Source organism: Nipponia nippon, unplaced genomic scaffold, assembly GCF_047370975.1.
Source record: "Nipponia nippon isolate SJK-2023a ecotype South Korea unplaced genomic scaffold, ASM4737097v1 scaffold_3, whole genome shotgun sequence".
Taxonomy (NCBI): domain Eukaryota; kingdom Metazoa; phylum Chordata; class Aves; order Pelecaniformes; family Threskiornithidae; genus Nipponia; species Nipponia nippon.
Window position 1 is genome coordinate 39,137,333 of NW_028262347.1, and position 17,859 is coordinate 39,155,191.

At 37.0% G+C, this 17,859-nt stretch overlaps 1 protein-coding gene across 3 annotated transcripts in view; it reads left to right on the forward strand.

The window, feature by feature from the left end:
• CAND1 (cullin associated and neddylation dissociated 1) overlaps positions 1-17,859 on the forward strand; it is a 37,846-nt gene that overhangs the window by 8,581 nt on the left and 11,406 nt on the right. For 2 of the 3 annotated variants that reach the window (XM_087763949.1, XM_087763948.1), the window contains exons 3-12: positions 7,747-7,901; positions 9,705-9,828; positions 10,250-10,506; positions 10,590-10,695; positions 11,206-11,351; positions 11,732-12,024; positions 12,715-12,856; positions 13,490-14,983; positions 15,769-15,864; positions 17,645-17,814. In XM_087763949.1, the coding sequence (XP_087620075.1) occupies positions 7,747-7,901; positions 9,705-9,828; positions 10,250-10,506; positions 10,590-10,695; positions 11,206-11,351; positions 11,732-12,024; positions 12,715-12,856; positions 13,490-14,983; positions 15,769-15,864; positions 17,645-17,814 (2,983 nt within the window). Of the gene's footprint in view, positions 1-3,127; positions 3,313-7,746; positions 7,902-9,704; positions 9,829-10,249; positions 10,507-10,589; positions 10,696-11,205; positions 11,352-11,731; positions 12,025-12,714; positions 12,857-13,489; positions 14,984-15,768; positions 15,865-17,644; positions 17,815-17,859 lie in introns of those variants that run through there. The other variant, XM_087763950.1, reaches the window with a different exon arrangement.

The following is a 17,859-nucleotide window of genomic DNA, read 5'->3' on the forward strand; positions in this document are numbered from 1 at the left end:
CAAAAGCTTTGTATTCGGAACTGATTTTATAGAAGAAGGTTACAGTTTATTTTCAACTTCTGATAAGCTTAGTTTGTAATCTGGGACTAATAATAAGGTCTGTAAGTGATATCTGCTGATTTTAAAGGCCAGAAAAGCTTGAGGCAGTCTTTTTAAAAATTTACTTCATAATTGGTATGTCAGCTTTATTGAACTAATAGGCTGAATAAATAGGACTGAAGATGCTAATTCAGGTAAAATCTGGTTTAACACTTTCTAGAAACTGTAATGTCAAGTGTTTGTGTGAATGACTCTGTCATTTCAGTGGTTTGGTCATCTTTAAAACATCAGCAAAAAAGTGTTTCCTATGCTTAATTGAGATGGATCTAATTGACCAGCCTTTGCTGTGATTATTTTAGTTACTCATAGATTACGCTTGAAAAATAAACATATTTAAGTCAGAAGAATTTAGTAGTTGTTCAACAATTCAGGTTTAAAAAAAAATCCTTACCATCATTTCAGATGTTTTCACTTACGGAACAACTGTTTTGTGGTAGAGATCTGCTTCTGGTCTGTCAAAGTCAATGTATAAAAGGATGGTGTCAGCTGCAGATCTCTAGGATGTGGAAGATGTATTTTCATAGAGCTGCACAAGTCATTGCAAACTGCAAAAAGTAGAAGACATGACCTTTCTAGCAGTGAAAGGAGGGATGGCACTGCCACCTGAAATCTCACCAACCAGGTAGCAAACTCGTTCGCTACTGATCAAAAGCAAACTTTCAGGATTGCTACTCTGAAGGCTTGCCATATTTTTGACAGGGTACTGTTACTCGGTTTTATATGAATATGCTTCCATAATTGTACACGTGCTTGTTACTGCTTCCTAGTGCTTCTATTTACGATACTTCTGTTGGAACATGCAGCGTTGAAGATGTGAAATGGTTTCTACAGATTCTTCTTCTACAGACACCTTTGTATACCGTAGTCTGTTGACTGAAACGCACAGGGAGTTTCTCTGGACTACTGTGGACAGTCATCATACCTTGGAATTGTGATTGTTTCTGTTCTAGGTGATTTGCGCTTGCATCACTTGCAAAACAATTTACTATGCACCAAGGGTAAATGAGTGCAACAGTGCTGCTGACTGGCAGTGGTGTGTATTTGAATAGCAACTAGTGATGTGTCAGTGAAACACTCTGAAAGGAAAGCTTGGCTGAAGAGTAAAATCAAGTTGTGGAGAAAACTGTGAGCTTTTTGAGCAACTGGAGAAAACATTTCAACTTTTAGGAATGCAGTCAGGGATGGCTTGATGTATTTGAGTCTGGGAGATAATTCTTGGTAATAATCTGTGTGTTGGGAAATGCTTGTGTACAAATTCATCAGGAATTTATCTGTTGGAGGAAAAGGGTATTTACCAGTATCAGTGTCCAGAAATTATTCTAATAAGATTGCAGTATTAATTTAACATGATTGAAGCAGTAAAACGACCAGATTAGATTGTGGATATAACCTCTAAACCCCTACTCTCAGGAGTTTAGTAGCTGTGGAGGTGGTCTAATGGAATCTAAAGATTCCAGTACGATGCCCTTTTCCGAAATTAAATGGCAGTGCCAGGTTAGGGCCTGAGGTTGGGCTGTTTTTAACAAAGGGTGCTCTGTCAGAGCTGTTCGTTTCTGTAGGAGTAGGTGTACCTGCTGAAGCAAGTGAGAAACCGTTCCGTTACGTCTTCGTGTCTGTGCACTTAAAGGGCTTCTTTTTATGCCTTTGATCAGATACCAGTCAGTATCTCAACTAACAGTTCTCTTGAGATAATCTGTATGCTGAATCTTCTAGAAATGTTGCACCAAAGTTGTTTGTGTGTTTATTTTTAAGGTATCTGCGTATCTCTGTAAAATACTCCGCAAAATGAGTAATTTGAAATCTTTCTGCATTTGTGGCTTTGGGGTGATCGTAATGCATCAATTTCAGATGTCTGTGTCCTAATTTGACTAATGTCAAATTAGTTCCAAGTTTTGTGCGTTAACAAAAAAGTTGTATGTGATATTTCAGTGCATGGTTTTGGTAAATATGTTTATGCCTTTGCTGCCCCCCCCCCCCCCCCCCCATTCCCAAATTGCCAGTATTTTCAGCAGGTTTTACCATATGAGTAGGGTGATGGTGGGTAAGGAGAAAAGAAAACCAAGCAGGTTACACTTTGTGAACCGAAGGCATGGAAAGCAGTAGGTGTGATTGTCTTGGGAATTGCATATTCCTGGGTGTTAATCAAAGTGCTGTGCCTCGAATGCGAACACTGTTCTGAGTTCATGGGAGTAAGGCATTATGAGCATGGCCATTGAAAGTGAAGCTCCTAAGTTTGCCTAACATAGTGACAGGCCACTAATGCCAAAACTTTGAACCTTTACTCTGGTTACTATTGTATTGCAAGTCACACTTAGTGTTTGAATGCAAGGGCTTGCTTTATATAACAGATACATCTCCTTTGTCCATGTCCTCCTTCTGTCTGCGCTTCTTGCTTGCTGCCTTTTGCTTCTGTTGGGCATCTTTCAGACTAGATATAAGGAAGAAATTTTTTACAATGAGGGTGGTGAAGCACTGGAAGGGGTTGCCCAGAGAGGTGGTAGATGCCCCATCCTTGGAAACATTTCAAGGACAGGCTGGATGGGGCTCTGAGCAACCTGATCTGGTTGTAAATGTCTCTGCCCGTTGCAGGGGGGATGGACTAGATGACCTTTAAAGGTCCCTTCCATCCCAATGCATGCTATGATTCTGTGATCTTGTATGATAATTAGCTCTTGCCACTGTGAATTCTTGGACCTGGGAAAGAAGGGTAGCAGCAGTGGGGTACCTACAACAGGTTTTGGGATGGAAGATGTATTTTGGTTTTGTCCTACTGTATAGAGCCGTGTCTGCTAGCTGTCGAAGAGGGAAGGCCCTAGATCTCAGCCCTTGGAGTCCAGCGGGAATTTACTGGCTTGCAGTCTTCTGAATCTGAGCCTAGTCCTCCAGGCTAGCTCTCTCTAACAGCTGTATGTAATGGTTTAGTTTGAGCTGTTGGAACACTGTCTTTTTTTTTTTTTTTTTTCCAGGAGTGGAGAAAACGGGTTCCACCAGATTGGGTGGAACAATGATTTTTGAGGGTCTACAGTTGTCCCGTGGTGTGAGCTATATGGTGGAGAGGGATGGCTTTGGAACAACTGAGAGGACTTCTAAGGCAGGAAGCGTGAAAGGTGTGGGGAACTTCGGGTGTGTTTTGGGAGCCTTTGCAGCAGGAGGAATGGAAAACTTGATGCTCTGAGACTGGAGAAGACTGAGTTTCAGAGGAACTTGGAACATGTGGGTTTGGATTTACCCTGTAGGTGCTTCTAAACTGTGTTTGACCAGACTGTTCCTCTTTTTTTCTCCAAGCACACTCGAAAGGACAATTGCTCTGACCAGAACTGGGGATTGCTAATGTGAATTGTTCAAAATGAACAAACTCATTGTCAAGTTTGACTATACATTCAGAAGTTTGTGGTCCAAGGTGCCAAGTCACATTAAAAAATGGTGAGATAATACAAACCATGTATAGGTCAACAAGTAAAATCAACACAAGACAACATTTCCTTGTTATTTGGAATTAAACTACACAAAAAACTTTGGAATTAAACTACACATCCTCAGATCTCCACTGCTAAAGCAATGCAGGAATTTGTCTTTTTTCCCCAGCAGTACCAGCAAGGTAGTAAACATGGGGTTGTCTTGCTGTGGTTCTTCGCAAATACAGCACTAAGCTCCTAAATTGACTTCAGTGCCTTTATGCTGAATGCCATAGCCTCGAGCCTTTCCTTCTGAACAGTGATCTGTGACCTGTGTGTTCCCTCACAGCTGCCTGGCTGACAGTTTTATTAGCTAGCAGTGAACCAGGGGTCCAGCTGTGTTCTTCGAGAGTTAGACTTAAACTCCAGAGCTATTTCCAGTAAAACAAGAAAAACTGTTTTGCTTGTCATCTTGTACATTGTGTGCTCGTCTCTCAATACATATAAATTAAGAAAGGAACTCTCCTTTAGACTGTAATGACTCAAGAGTGATTCTTCTGTCTTAAAACACATGTGCGTTTCTGTAATACAATAATGTGGGAATTGGATGATTTAAGTACTAAGTGTAAAGCAAGTTTTTGCCTGAGTGGCATAACTTAATTTGAATTTTGGACTATCTACTTTCAGAATGAGAGTCTTCATTGAGAACTTAGTATCTTGCTAGCTTGGACAGAATTTCTGCTTGCCTGTAGATGGTTTCCTCCCCCCTCTAGTTTTGTGCAGTTGACTTTAAAGCCTGTGCTTTTTTTTTAATGTGAAACTTGCTCTTAATTCAGAATAATTTTCAAAATCTTATGAAATAAAACCAAAACGTTTTTTTCCCCCCATTGTAATCACTAAGGTCCGAAAGGAAGTACTTTGTATCCAGCTAGTTTCTTTCCAGCAGTCTGGTACAATTAGAATATAATGTATTGAATTTATTAATTTTACTAGAACTGCATACTGATATTTCTTCGGGTTTAGCTCTGTACCGTGAGCTGGCAACTCCATTATTACATTGTACAATCAAATGTATGAAGTTGGAAGTTTTCATCCCACTTTTTTCCTAGAGTCTTGAGCTTGTTTTGTTTTTGTAAAGTGCTCTGAAAGGCTAGTTTTGGGGAGGGGGAAAAAATATTTACCCTTGTGTATCAAACTTGTGACTGAACTGTTTTAAAAGTTTGATAATTGCCATTTGTTTCAAATCAATGAAAATTTAAGTGAAAATTAATATATTACAGCCTTCCAAATATTACTTTGTGGGTTTTTTCTAAGCATGGGAAAACAGTCCATCTTTGGACAGCATACTCCCTTTGCACTTGTCAAGGAGTTAAACTAGGCAAATACTTGTAGTTGAAAGTTGTTGTTTTATTGTTAATTATGTTCATCTGTTTTACAAATAATTTCATCATCTGCTTGTGAAACTTCTGCATACTTCTTATGTTTCAATGAGGTCGTGACCATATGGTCCTAAATCGTTGTAGTCTCAAAAGTCTGACATACTTCTAGTGAATAGTGGCATACATTTGAAAATTTAAACTTTGCTTTCTTGGTCTTAGTCTTGGTTTGATAACAAGTTAGTGGGTTCATTTTTCCTCTAGGCTTTCAGTTTGACTTCAACTCTCCAAAATTAGTGTTTACTAACTCTGTAGAGACATTATTTTAGTCTCAGCTTTGCTAGAATCAACTTCAATGAAAAGCAGATGCATACAGTATTAAAGGTCAGTGTGGAAAAAACTGAAGTTTATATGGAGGCATTACATTCTAATGTAGTCCTAATATATCAGTTTGAGACTGGCTTTAAGATGCTCCCTTTTCTGCATTTGTTCATACATTGATTTCCACATATTTCAGTTTTATAGGTCTGATTTATGGAGAGGTTGTCTGTGTACATTGTGTATGATGTTGAAGGACAGATAGGAAATTTGGACCGTGACTTGTAAGCCACAGAAACATCCATGATTTCTAATCCGTAACGCTTGGCTCTGTCCGTTGCAGTAGGAGACATGGCCTCTTAGCTCAGCACTTGAAACCACTTTAACACTCTCTGACTTCACAGCACAAATCTGATGGAACCATTGCATGGGCTCGCTTTGACTTCTGTACTGCAAGTTGGGCCTCAGCTTTCACAAAAACAGCAACAAAACTTAAGCTTTTAAAAAATGCTTCCTAAAAAATAAGAACTTCGCACATGTCTTTGCACTCCTCAAAATCTTAATCAGATTGTTTTGATACAAAGGGCTCTCTTAAAATCCTCACACTTTACTGCTCATCAAAGTTCACACTGAGAACACACATGTAAACCATCTTGAAAATCTTCTGTGCTTTCTCACTGTGGCCGAAGTTGGATTTGATGGTGATGTGTATAACTTGAAGTGTGTTTCATAGGAGGAAAAACATTGAGGTGCTGTTGAGAATCAGGCTGTAGATTTCCTTGATGGGACATCTGGAGCAGCTGCAAAACAACTAGGGGATGGCCTGTGCACCAGACCAAGTCAGAATGCTATTCATTATCCCTTTGATTCAGATGGAAGAGAAAATAAATAGTAGTTTTTCTGGAGATACGTCTGCGTTTCTGTTAGTTCTGCTGGTGGGCTACACTTCCAATTCACGATTCCCACATTTTCTGTAGATGGTCCTTGCTACTGCTGTCTCCATTCTTGGCTCAAGCTATTGCTATTTCTCCTATGTGACTTGCACACAGCTGCTTGTCCTCCTGCCCTTGCTTCTGTCAGGGTCAGTGTGGAACCTAAGCTTGGTAGAACTTTAGCTTCATGTCACATCTCACCTCTAGTGTTGATATCTCATTAGTAAACATGCTTTCTTGATTGGATAGTAATATTATGAATGTCACCACAGAGAATCAAAGAGAGAATAGCTGGCAAGATCAACACACAGAGAACAGAAGCTTACAAAACAAGGGAGCTGTGTCTTTCAGAGTAGTTTCTGTATCCGTAGATTAGCTGTACTGTTTTTTGATGGAACGTGGTAGAAATGCCTATAGCACAGCTTGTAACACTTTTTTGAGAATTTTATGTGTTCGTTGTTAATGTAGTATGTTTGAGAGAGTTGAATTAGATTAAAATATTTGGTAATCTACAGTCTTTCACAGTTAATTTCCCATTTCTGAGATGCTTTGTCTGAAGGCAGGTGTTCTAAAAATAGGGAGAAACTAGATAAGCAAATTCGGAGTGAGAAGTGGGAGGGGTGATAGGAGAAAGAGTAAGTTCCTGGACTACTTCTTATGGAGGTTTTTCACAGGTGAATGGAAGGAAATAGAGACAATATAAGGTTCTGGTTTTGCGTAACTTCCTTTTTGGAACAGAACATTAACAATGGAGAGATGCTGAGAGTTGGTGATAGAGCTAGGAAGATGGTGAAGGATGCTATATTTCTTAGCAATGAACTAGATTTTACTAGGACACTGAGGACATGGTTTAGTGGTGGACTTGGCAGTGGTAGGTTAACGGTTGGACTCGATGATCTTAAGGGTCTTTTCCAACCTTAACAATTCTATGATTATATCTGCGGTTTTAGTATTTTGAACAAATGGGAGCATTTGACAAAGGAACACAAGATTGTTATGATCCTCAAAACAGTTGGAATGACTAAAAACTCACAAATTGGAGGAAAGAGAGAAAATGTTACAATGTGCTGCGTGTATAGTGGTGCTTGGAGTCTGCGTGAAGGAGGGCATGCCATGTCATTGTTTTTTATTTTACCATTTGCATTCTATTAAGGAAGGCGCTCTAAGGTATAGGATGAGTCTGAGTGTATATGAGGTTGAACCCAAGTGTTGCGTAGAATGAAGATGCAGTAATTAAGAAAGTTGCTTACTTGTCTATGAACTAAGCAGGCAATGATGGTTAAGCATATAAACTGATGGCTCTGGCTAGGTAGCTTTTGTTATAAATCTTGGCATTAATTGGGAAGTAAGAGGGACTCTGTTTTTGAGACTGAAGCAGAAGAGTCATGCAAAAGCTGTTTCCACCACTAGATAAAAAACATACACTGAACCAGTATTTTGTTACTAGATTTATGGAGACAGGTTATCAACCCAACCAGTTGAAGGTTTTCAGATTTTAAAATTCTGCTTTATATTGCTACCAAATCCAACCTTAAGTTTGTGACTTGAATGCAAAATACTGACTGAAATAAAATGAGGGGTTTTATTTAAGGTTGCAGATTTAATACTTTTCTTCTGTTTATACAGCCTTGGCCCTTTGGTGAGTAAAGTGAAGGAGTATCAAGTGGAGACCATTGTAGATACCCTCTGTACAAACATGCTTTCAGATAAAGAACAGTTACGTGACATTTCAAGCATTGGCCTTAAAACTGTTATTGGAGAACTGCCCCCAGCTTCCAGTGGTAAGGCATTTTGTATTCACAACTAGCTAGTTTTATTGTTTCATTACTAATTAAAAAAATGCAAAGGCTGGGTCCTTTAGTGAAGAGGATTCAGTTCATTTAACATTGGAACTAATTTCTGTCAGAGGAAGAATGTATGGCATAAATTTCCTTTTAGTTTCTTCTTCTCTCTGACTGTATTTCCAGATTTTGCTAGTTAAAAAAACTATTGAGGACTTGCATTAATGTGAAAAACAAACTTATAGTATATGAACTTCAGTATAACAAATTGAGTGTAAAAGCTCCTATTTTCATAATTGCCTGGTGGAACATTTCTAGGCTGTAGTAATAGCTAAATCTCATCTTGCTTTTTGATTGATAGTAGACTATAAAATTGATTATAACTTGGGTATTTTTCTTTAATGATCTGATTTCTTGTCTCAGTTTCTTCTGGTAAGTGTTTTGGAAAGTACCTTGTGTTTCTAACAATTGTCTGTTAAATTATTGAAATGCTTACCTGCAGTTTTAACTGAAGGCAGTCTTTCCTCCAAAAGAGATAGTAATGATGAACAGCTCATCAGTTAATGGCATTACTTTTTATTCAAGTGCTTTTCAGATATTGTAGTGTAGGATATGAATGAGAATAGAGAAGTGATTAAAAAGGCTTTGGAAATGCAATTTTTAAGAGACTGAGGTTTCTTAAATAAAAAAAAAAGCTTGGATTTTAACATGCTTTATTGAAAGTCCACATGTAAGTCTTGCTTTTATCAAGCAGTAGTGAGATGCGTAAACTTTAAATAAATAATTCCAAGTAAATCAGTTTAAGATCTTATTCTTTTGTTTGCCTACACAAAACGAAGGGAGACTTTGGGGTGGAGGCAAAACTCAAACAAAAATGTAGCAAAATCTTTCAATATAATTAGCATTCCTAATACAAAAGGAACCTAGGTGTTATTTCTGGCTCTCAACTCAAACATAGGTTGTTGTCTTTTTTTCTTAGCCTCCATGGTAACACATTTGACTGTCCAATTGTTATGTTTAGTTTTAGTCATATAGTTATGAATAAGCCATAAATATATGTAAACTAGATTTAATATAAGTTGGAATGGCATTAATTTCACATCAAAATTCACAAAGTGTGATTAAAAAAACTTCATGCAAATGAAGGTAAGCGCTAGCCATTGGGTAGCTGTTACCATGACAGGAGTTTCTTCTCTGCTTATAATTACTCTGAACAGCGTTAGGCAGTTGGGGGAAGGAGGAACTATGGAGTTGTGGTAAAGACATTTTTACTTTAATTTTAAAATACTTTGGGTATACATTTTTTCCCCTTTCTCAAATGCTTGAGCAGTATTTCAGGTTCTTATTATTTAAGTAGCTTCTTGTGCAAAAATTTTGCTTTTTTGTTATACAGCTGTTCTTTAGAGGTGGCTCTATCTACTTTTGTGTTTCCCATTACCTTTTAGTTTATTCCTTTATTTTTACCTGTAGTTGTTTGATTTATTGCTTTAGACTCGTCTTGGCCTTCACCTTCCATTGCTTGCCCTGCTGAAAGCAGTGTCCTTTCTGTTGTATATATTTATGGGACAATTAAGAAGCCCTCCTTCACAGTATGTTTCTACATAGATAGTCTCTCAGCTCTAATGCAGAGCATGTGTTATTACATTAGCAAACAAACCGGCTGTTCAAGCTTGTTTTGTTGGGTGGGAAAAGCTTCTTTATGTTGAGATCAGGTTGCTTTCCATAGTCACAGATGTGATCTCTGGTGTTAAAAACTGTATTTTTTTTAATTATGAAAATGCTGAGGTTTTGTCACACTTGCAGGTTCTGCATTAGCAGCTAATGTTTGCAAAAAGATCACAGGGCGTCTCACTAGTGCTATAGCCAAGCAGGAAGATGTATCTGTTCAACTGGAGGCACTGGATATCATGGCTGATATGCTGAGCAGGTAAACATCCCGCAAAACACTGATGAATGCTGATAAATACTCCTTAATGCTTGAACTTTAATTTTCCAAATGTTAAATTTAAATTACTTTAAGTTATGTGAAATAATATGGTAAGGTATTAAGTATAGGTGAAGCTTCATTTAGAAAAAAAAAAAGTGAATATATTGAAGATAAGTTGATTGATCGATTACTTTATTATTTAATCTTCTGAGAACTATAGTTTTAAGCTTATTTTAATGTTTATTGCTTTGAGGATATATTTGAAACTAATTTCTTTTTTGAAAGTTCTAAAAGCGTAAATTTAAAGACTTAATTGGAATCTTTGTGATGTTTTGGGAATATGTAAAGGAATTGTTGTACAGTATATGAACAAAGTTATCTAGATTCAATTGGTTTGAGTTTGTGTTTTGTCTGTTTTAAGGCAAGGAGGACTGCTTGTTAACTTCCATCCTTCAATTCTGACCTGTCTGCTCCCCCAGCTGACTAGCCCCAGACTTGCTGTGAGGAAAAGAACCATCATTGCTCTTGGTCACCTGGTTATGAGTTGTGGCAATATGGTTTTTGTTGACCTCATTGAACATCTGTTGACAGAGCTGTCTAAAAATGATTCCATGTCAACAACTAGGACCTATATACAGTGTATTGCTGCTATCAGTAGGCAAGCAGGTCATAGAATAGGTAAGAAAAATACACAAATTATCTGTAACTTTACAAGTTTTTAGATGAGAGTAATTACTTTGCTAATTTTTTTCTCTTACCAGGTGAATATCTCGAGAAAATAATCCCTTTGGTTGTAAAGTTTTGTAATGTAGATGATGATGAACTACGAGAGTATTGCATTCAAGCCTTTGAATCCTTTGTTAGGAGGTAAGTTATTCTCAGGTACCTATTTCAGGCTTTCTTAAGATCTAATAGTGTGCCATTTGGTTGCAGGCTGTCAAGAGACAGTCTCCTTGGTACAAAATATTTTTGCAAGCTTTGAACTGGAACTGTTCCTCTAACTCTTATCTTGTAACTAAACTGTTAAGCAGTGTGTTATGTCTCTACTTCAGAAACTTTTTACTGTGCCATTGCTACTTACGCAAACAGGAGGGGGGAAGTATTCTAATAATATTTGTTATCGAATAGTGGTGACAAAAAATTGATACCCAAAGGCATATTTTGGTCCTCCACAACCTTCCAGTCTAGGAGATCCAGCTACATAGCAGCATTGTGTTTTCTGACTTTCCTTTCTGAATTTCTGTAATTCAGATGGATGCATTGATGGTACTTGGTTTGGCTAATGTCTCCAAAGTACAGTATGTGGCATGAAGTCTTTTAGAAATATTTTAATTCTTCAAAGTAATTTGATATTGATTGTATTTTTATATTACACAGATGTCCTAAAGAAGTTTATCCTCATGTATCTACTATTATAAACATTTGTCTTAAATATCTTACCTATGATCCTAATTACAATTATGATGATGAAGATGAAGATGAAAATGCTATGGATGCTGATGGCGGTGATGATGATGATCAAGGTATATTCTCTTTTTGTTTTGGGGGAGAGGAAGAGCTTGTGAACCTGCACTTATCTGAGAAAATTGATATGGGTGGTATTGCTACTAAGTACCAGCATTTGAATGACTCGTATACTTTTGTATTCAATTTTTGTACTGTTTTTAAACATACCTTATGAACTCACTTCTTGGAATAAAAGTAGAGGATGTTGTTTTGAGAGAGAAATAATTCCAAGGGTGAACATAAAGTACAAGACAAATATTTTAAAATACTTGAAAGGTGGAAAAAGGCAAAAGCATGTAGGATGATATAACTAAAGTGAGGAGAATTAATTGTTTAAAATAAAACTTGATGCTTTGATTGTTTAGACTTGAACATATGCATAATTTATTTTTTCAAGGGAGTGATGATGAATATAGTGATGATGATGACATGAGCTGGAAAGTGAGGCGTGCAGCTGCTAAATGTCTGGATGCTGTGGTTAGCACACGACATGAAATGCTTCCGGAATTCTACAAAACTGTATCTCCTGCTTTAATAGCCAGATTCAAAGAACGTGAAGAGAATGTTAAAGCAGATGTTTTTCATGCATATCTTTCTCTTTTAAAACAAACTCGACCTGTGCAAAGTTGGCTTTGTGATCCTGATGCAATGGAACAAGGAGAGACACCTTTGACAATGCTTCAGAGTCAGGTTATTTGTCAAAATTTTTGTTATCTTTGAGAGGACACACTGAAGTTGTGCCCTGTTCATAAGGATAGTTCTTGAAATATGCCATATCATACTTTCTTCATACACAGATTTACAGTTTATTACTGTAGTACTAACGTAGAGAGCAAGCCAGGTAAACTGGCCTGGAAGAGTGCAGCAGTCTTGGAAACTGAAAGTACCAACTCATGCAAATGTGCTTATCTGACTTCAGTTGTTTACCATCACCTGTAAAAGTTGCATGTCCTGTGAGCTTAGCCAAATTACCAAAGCAAAATAGTTGTTTTGTGCATTCTGTAATGCAGATGTGAGCTCTAACGATCAAGATAAAATTTGATTTGCTACAACATATTTTATTTGCAGAATAAAAAGGATAGTGCTGAAAAACTTTTTCTAAATGAATTATTTGGGTGACTTCAATTGTTGCTCTCTACAGTTTTATCTAGCAAATCTAGTTTTGCTTTGTTTCATGTCACCTTTTAAAGTTAAATTACTGGTTTTTTACGTAACAATTCTTTTGAATCTTCATTTCCCAGTGTTTATAACTTCTCTAGTTCTGTAGCGAAATCAGAAATAGAGGAGTAGGACACACATCTTTCTTTATATCCCCCCAGTGATCAAAGATGAAAGAAATGTCAGCTATTGAATCAATTAACAGATGTGCGATGATTACAGGTCCCCAACATAGTTAAAGCCTTGCACAAACAGATGAAGGAGAAAAGTGTGAAGACTCGTCAGTGTTGCTTTAACATGCTGACTGAGCTAGTAAATGTATTACCTGGAGCCCTAACACAACATGTTCCTGTACTTGTACCAGGTATGAGAAACATATTATTAACTTAAAGATTTATTAGTAAGTTGCATGTGGAGTTTCGAAGTCTTTAAGTCTTGACTGTGTTTTTTGCAAAAGCTTTGAAATGTTGCTTCTCTTTAAAGAAATCGGCAAAATAATCAGCTACCGTATGGATCCATATAAATATTTTAGCGACATATTTCCATTAGTCTTGAAAACAAGGGTTGGCTCTAAGACTGAGATTTTTTTCTTCTATGTCTGAAAAAAAAAAAGTTAATTTGCTTCTTAATTGCAAGATCAAATTGCCTTCTTTCTCATCTCAACAGAGTGAAACATTGTCCATATTTTAGCTTTTGGGACCTAAAATGTTGAATTTTGAAGTATAAGGAAAAGTAAGTTTGGAAAAGTTGAAGGTTCAGAATCCCGTTATAATTAAGAAAATACATCACAAGCCATCAAATGGCCCATGTCCTCTGTGTAGAGGAAGCTTGAAAACTAATTGATTGAATAAAATGGTAAAAGGGGCTTGGAAGCATTCAAGAAAGGCTGGGAGCAGGAAAACATAAATTGAGTATAGCTGCCTTCCCTCAGAAATTTTGAAGTGTTCTAACAATATAAATACGTAACCTAAAAATACATTTTTCTTTTTTATTCCAGGAATAATTTTTTCACTGAATGACAAATCAAGTTCTTCTAATCTGAAGATAGATGCTTTGTCCTGTTTGTATGTGATCCTCTGCAATCATTCTCCCCAAGTCTTTCATCCTCATGTTCAAGCATTGGTACCTCCAGTTGTAGCTTGTGTTGGAGACCCATTTTACAAGATAACATCAGAGGCGCTTTTGGTTACCCAACAACTTGTGAAAGTCATTCGTCCTTTAGACCAGCCTTCTTCCTTTGATGCTACTCCATATATCAAAGATTTGTTTACTTGCACAATCAAGAGATTAAAGGCTGCTGACATTGATCAGGAGGTGAAAGAAAGGGCAATATCTTGCATGGGTCAAATAATTTGTAGCCTTGGTGACAGCCTAGGCACAGACCTGCCTAGTACGCTTCAGATCTTCCTAGAGAGACTGAAGAATGAGATCACTCGGTTAACTACAGTGAAGGCCATGACATTGATTGCTGGTTCTCCTTTGAAGATAGATTTGAGACCAATCCTTGGGGAAGGAGTTCCTATTCTTGCTTCTTTTTTGAGAAAGAACCAGCGAGCTTTGAAACTGGGCACTCTTTCTGCTCTAGATATTTTAATTAAGAATTACAGTGACAGCTTGACAGCTGCCATGATTGATGCTGTCCTGGATGAGCTTCCACCTCTAATTAGTGAAAGTGATATGCATGTATCACAGATGGCCATCAGTTTTCTCACAACGCTGGCTAAAGTATATCCTTCCTCCCTGTCAAAGATTAGTGGGTCCATTCTCAACGAACTTATTGGGCTGGTGAGATCGCCTCTACTTCAGGGTGGAGCACTTAGTGCCATGCTAGAATTCTTCCAAGCTTTGGTTGTGACTGGTACAAATAATTTAGGCTATATGGATTTACTGCGCATGTTAACGGGTCCAGTGTACTCACAGAGCACAGCACTTACTCACAAGCAGTCTTACTATTCCATTGCCAAATGTGTTGCTGCCCTTACTCGAGCCTGCCCTAAGGAAGGACCAGCAGTTGTAGGTCAGTTCATTCAAGATGTCAAGAACTCAAGGTCCACGGATTCCATTCGGCTTTTGGCTTTGCTTTCTCTTGGGGAAGTTGGGCATCACATTGACTTAAGTGGACAAATTGAGCTGAAGTCTGTAATACTAGAAGCATTCTCTTCTCCTAGTGAAGAAGTCAAATCGGCGGCATCTTATGCATTAGGCAGTATTAGTGTTGGCAATCTTCCTGAGTATCTGCCATTTGTCTTACAAGAAATAACCAGTCAGCCTAAGAGGCAATACCTTCTTCTTCATTCCTTGAAAGAAATAATTAGCTCTGCATCAGTGATTGGTCTCAAACCATATGTTGAGAACATCTGGGCCTTACTCCTGAAACACTGCGAATGTGCAGAAGAGGGTACAAGGAATGTTGTTGCTGAATGCTTGGGCAAGCTTACGTTAATAGACCCAGAGACTCTGCTTCCACGGCTCAAGGGATACTTGGCATCAGGTGGGTAGTAGTAACTCATATCCGTATTGTAGCAAATGGCCTTATCTATTAATAAATTGATCTAGTTTTGCAAATTATTTCCTTAAATTTTGTGATATTCTTGAAGTTTTGCTTTCCTCCCACCCCAACAATGTGAAGCTTAGATGGTTCCATATGTACTAGAAGAAGTTAGTCGTACATAACATGAATTAATTTTACGGTCTGCTTTCAGACTGTGGTATTTCAATTAATGTTGTTATGTTTAACTAAGAGTTACAAACTTAAAGGGGAGGGAGCATGGGCGACAAAGGGACAGCAGTACTTGACAAACCCGTTGCAACACGTTGACATTTTGGTGTAAATTACAATGTTCCTAATCTTCAGATAAGAATTCTGAAATTTTTAAGGATTAGGAAGGGTCATTGTACATAATTCGTTAATCAGTTTCATATCAGGAATATTGACATGTGTTCTTCATGTGTTTCTGTTTTAAAGAGGAGAGTGGATTGTAGGCTTATGTGGTGAATTAAAAAAAAATCTGTCCTAATAGGCTCATTAACTTGAATTTTCTGTAGCAGGTAATGTTAAATGTTTATTACAAATGTTATGGTCTCTTTTCCCCTGTTTAAAATGGAACACAAGAACGTCTACGGAGAAAACATATTTCATTGCTAGTAATAAGTAACACTTCTTCGTTTGTGTTCTTAAGAGTATTAGAAGTTTAAAAAGAATGGAATTGAACATGATTTAAATTCTGTAGTTGTACTGTTTTAATGTTATGTATTTACACTTTTGTTTCATATTAGGGTCCTCATATGCTCGAAGTTCGGTGGTTACTGCTGTCAAGTTCACTATTTCTGATCATCCACAACCCATAGACCCACTCTTGAAGAACTGCATAGGTAAGTTCTTTACTTTAGTGACAGCTTCTACGGTTTCAAGCAATAGAATTGCTCTTAATAATTGTTTGTTGTGTTTTCAGAAAAAAATATTTTGCAGGTACCAGAATTAGCTGCTAATGGTAACTGTTGGAACAGTTATAAAATGTTTCCATACTAGCCAACTATTTCTATTAATTGTAGCTTGTTTGAATTCTGAGCAGGAAAAGTTGTGTGATGAAAATGGTACGTATTGAAGCTGTGAGGGGCAAAGAATACAAGGAGCTAGGGCTTTTAGAAGACAGTACCCAAAAGCTGGTTTCCTTTCCCATGCTCTTGCAAATTTTATCAGTTTGATGTAGTAAGGTACTGTTTTTACCCAGAAGGGTGGTCTTGCAAATATTTGACATTCAGTCATTTACAATATGTATGCACATGTGAATTCTGAGTATTACCAGGTGGCGAATTGTAAATTTAGGTCCTTAGAATTCTATAATGCTTTGTGATCTGAAAGTTATTGGAAGCATGTATGTCTTTACAGGGATAAGGTAATCAGAGCTTTCAGTATAACATCAGTATGATGAAGAACTTTGCAATGCCGTGGTTTTTTGATCTTTTTTTCGTTTGTATGACAAAGTATTGTAGATTTGTTTAATATGCTATGGTGAATGTTTTATAGTGGCTTGATAACAGGTTTCAAGATGCATAAAAATTGTGTATACTGCTAAAACCAATAGGGGGAAAAAGGATTAATCTTTGAAAACATACAGTTTTGTAGAGAGCAAGGTTTTTATTTATGGGGAAGTGGTGTCAGTTCCTATGTGTTACTTTTGTCACTAAGCTTAAAATTTTTTAATAATATGTTAAAGAATTAACTATGCTTGTGGGTTTTTCCCCCGGCTGTCCCTCCCTGTGAAGCTGCCTTACCTCTTTGGTTTCTGGAAATACGTATTGATTATCCAGTCAAAAAACTATTAGTATCTTGTACTTAAAAAATCTCAGTCATCTTTAGTTTTGTTACCCAGGTTTTAGTTTTTTGGGTTTTTGGGGGGCTTTTTTCCTGTGTAGAAGTCACTTTGATGTTTACACCCTTTTATTTTTCTCCTTTTAAAAATTCCTTTCCTCTTGGAAGTTGCTAGTAAAACTTCACAAACATTGGGGCAAAATATGATCTGTTCCTGCAGGCATTTATTTTAACAAGTCTGTGTTATAGAACTATAGACATTGTAAATTGAAAATGCCCAGAGAGTGTGGTGGGGTGGAATGAGAGGTGTCGCTACATTAATACATACTGAGTGGGCTTATCTTCTGGTAATTTAGGAATTTTCTATAAGCCAGTTCAGGGGTTAAAAATCAATACATTGATAGTTTCCTTAAGAGGTGTTCTCTAATTCTTGAACTGCAGAATTTAAATTGGTTTTCTAATGCATATTCTGAGAGACTTCAATGGAGAAAAGGAAGGATTGTGTTAAGTATAATTTTCATTAATTTACACACTATACCTTTAAAAAAAAAGTTGAAATATCATTAAGTGATAACCATTTATTTTGGTGGTATTTTTTACTTCTGTTTCATTATCTGAAATGCTATATATCTCAGTTACATAATACTTCTGATATGATTATGATTAAATAGATTTATTTGTGTAATCATGCTAAAATAGCTGGTATTGGTCTGTGTTACATCAAAATAAGTCCTGCACTAAATACATCCTTTTAAAAGGTTAAAACTAAGCAAAGATATTTTTAAAGTAGCAAATGAAAAAGATCCTCATAGGTTGCCTTATTTCTCTACATGATTGCAGGTGATTTTCTGAAAACATTGGAGGACCCGGATCTCAATGTCAGGAGAGTAGCCCTAGTGACATTTAACTCAGCTGCACACAATAAACCATCATTAATAAGGGACCTCTTAGATACTGTGCTTCCTCATCTTTACAATGAAACAAAAGTCAGAAAGGAGTTAATCAGAGAGGTATGTTAACTAAGAAAAACAGTGCTAAATGTAAGTAGATTCTTT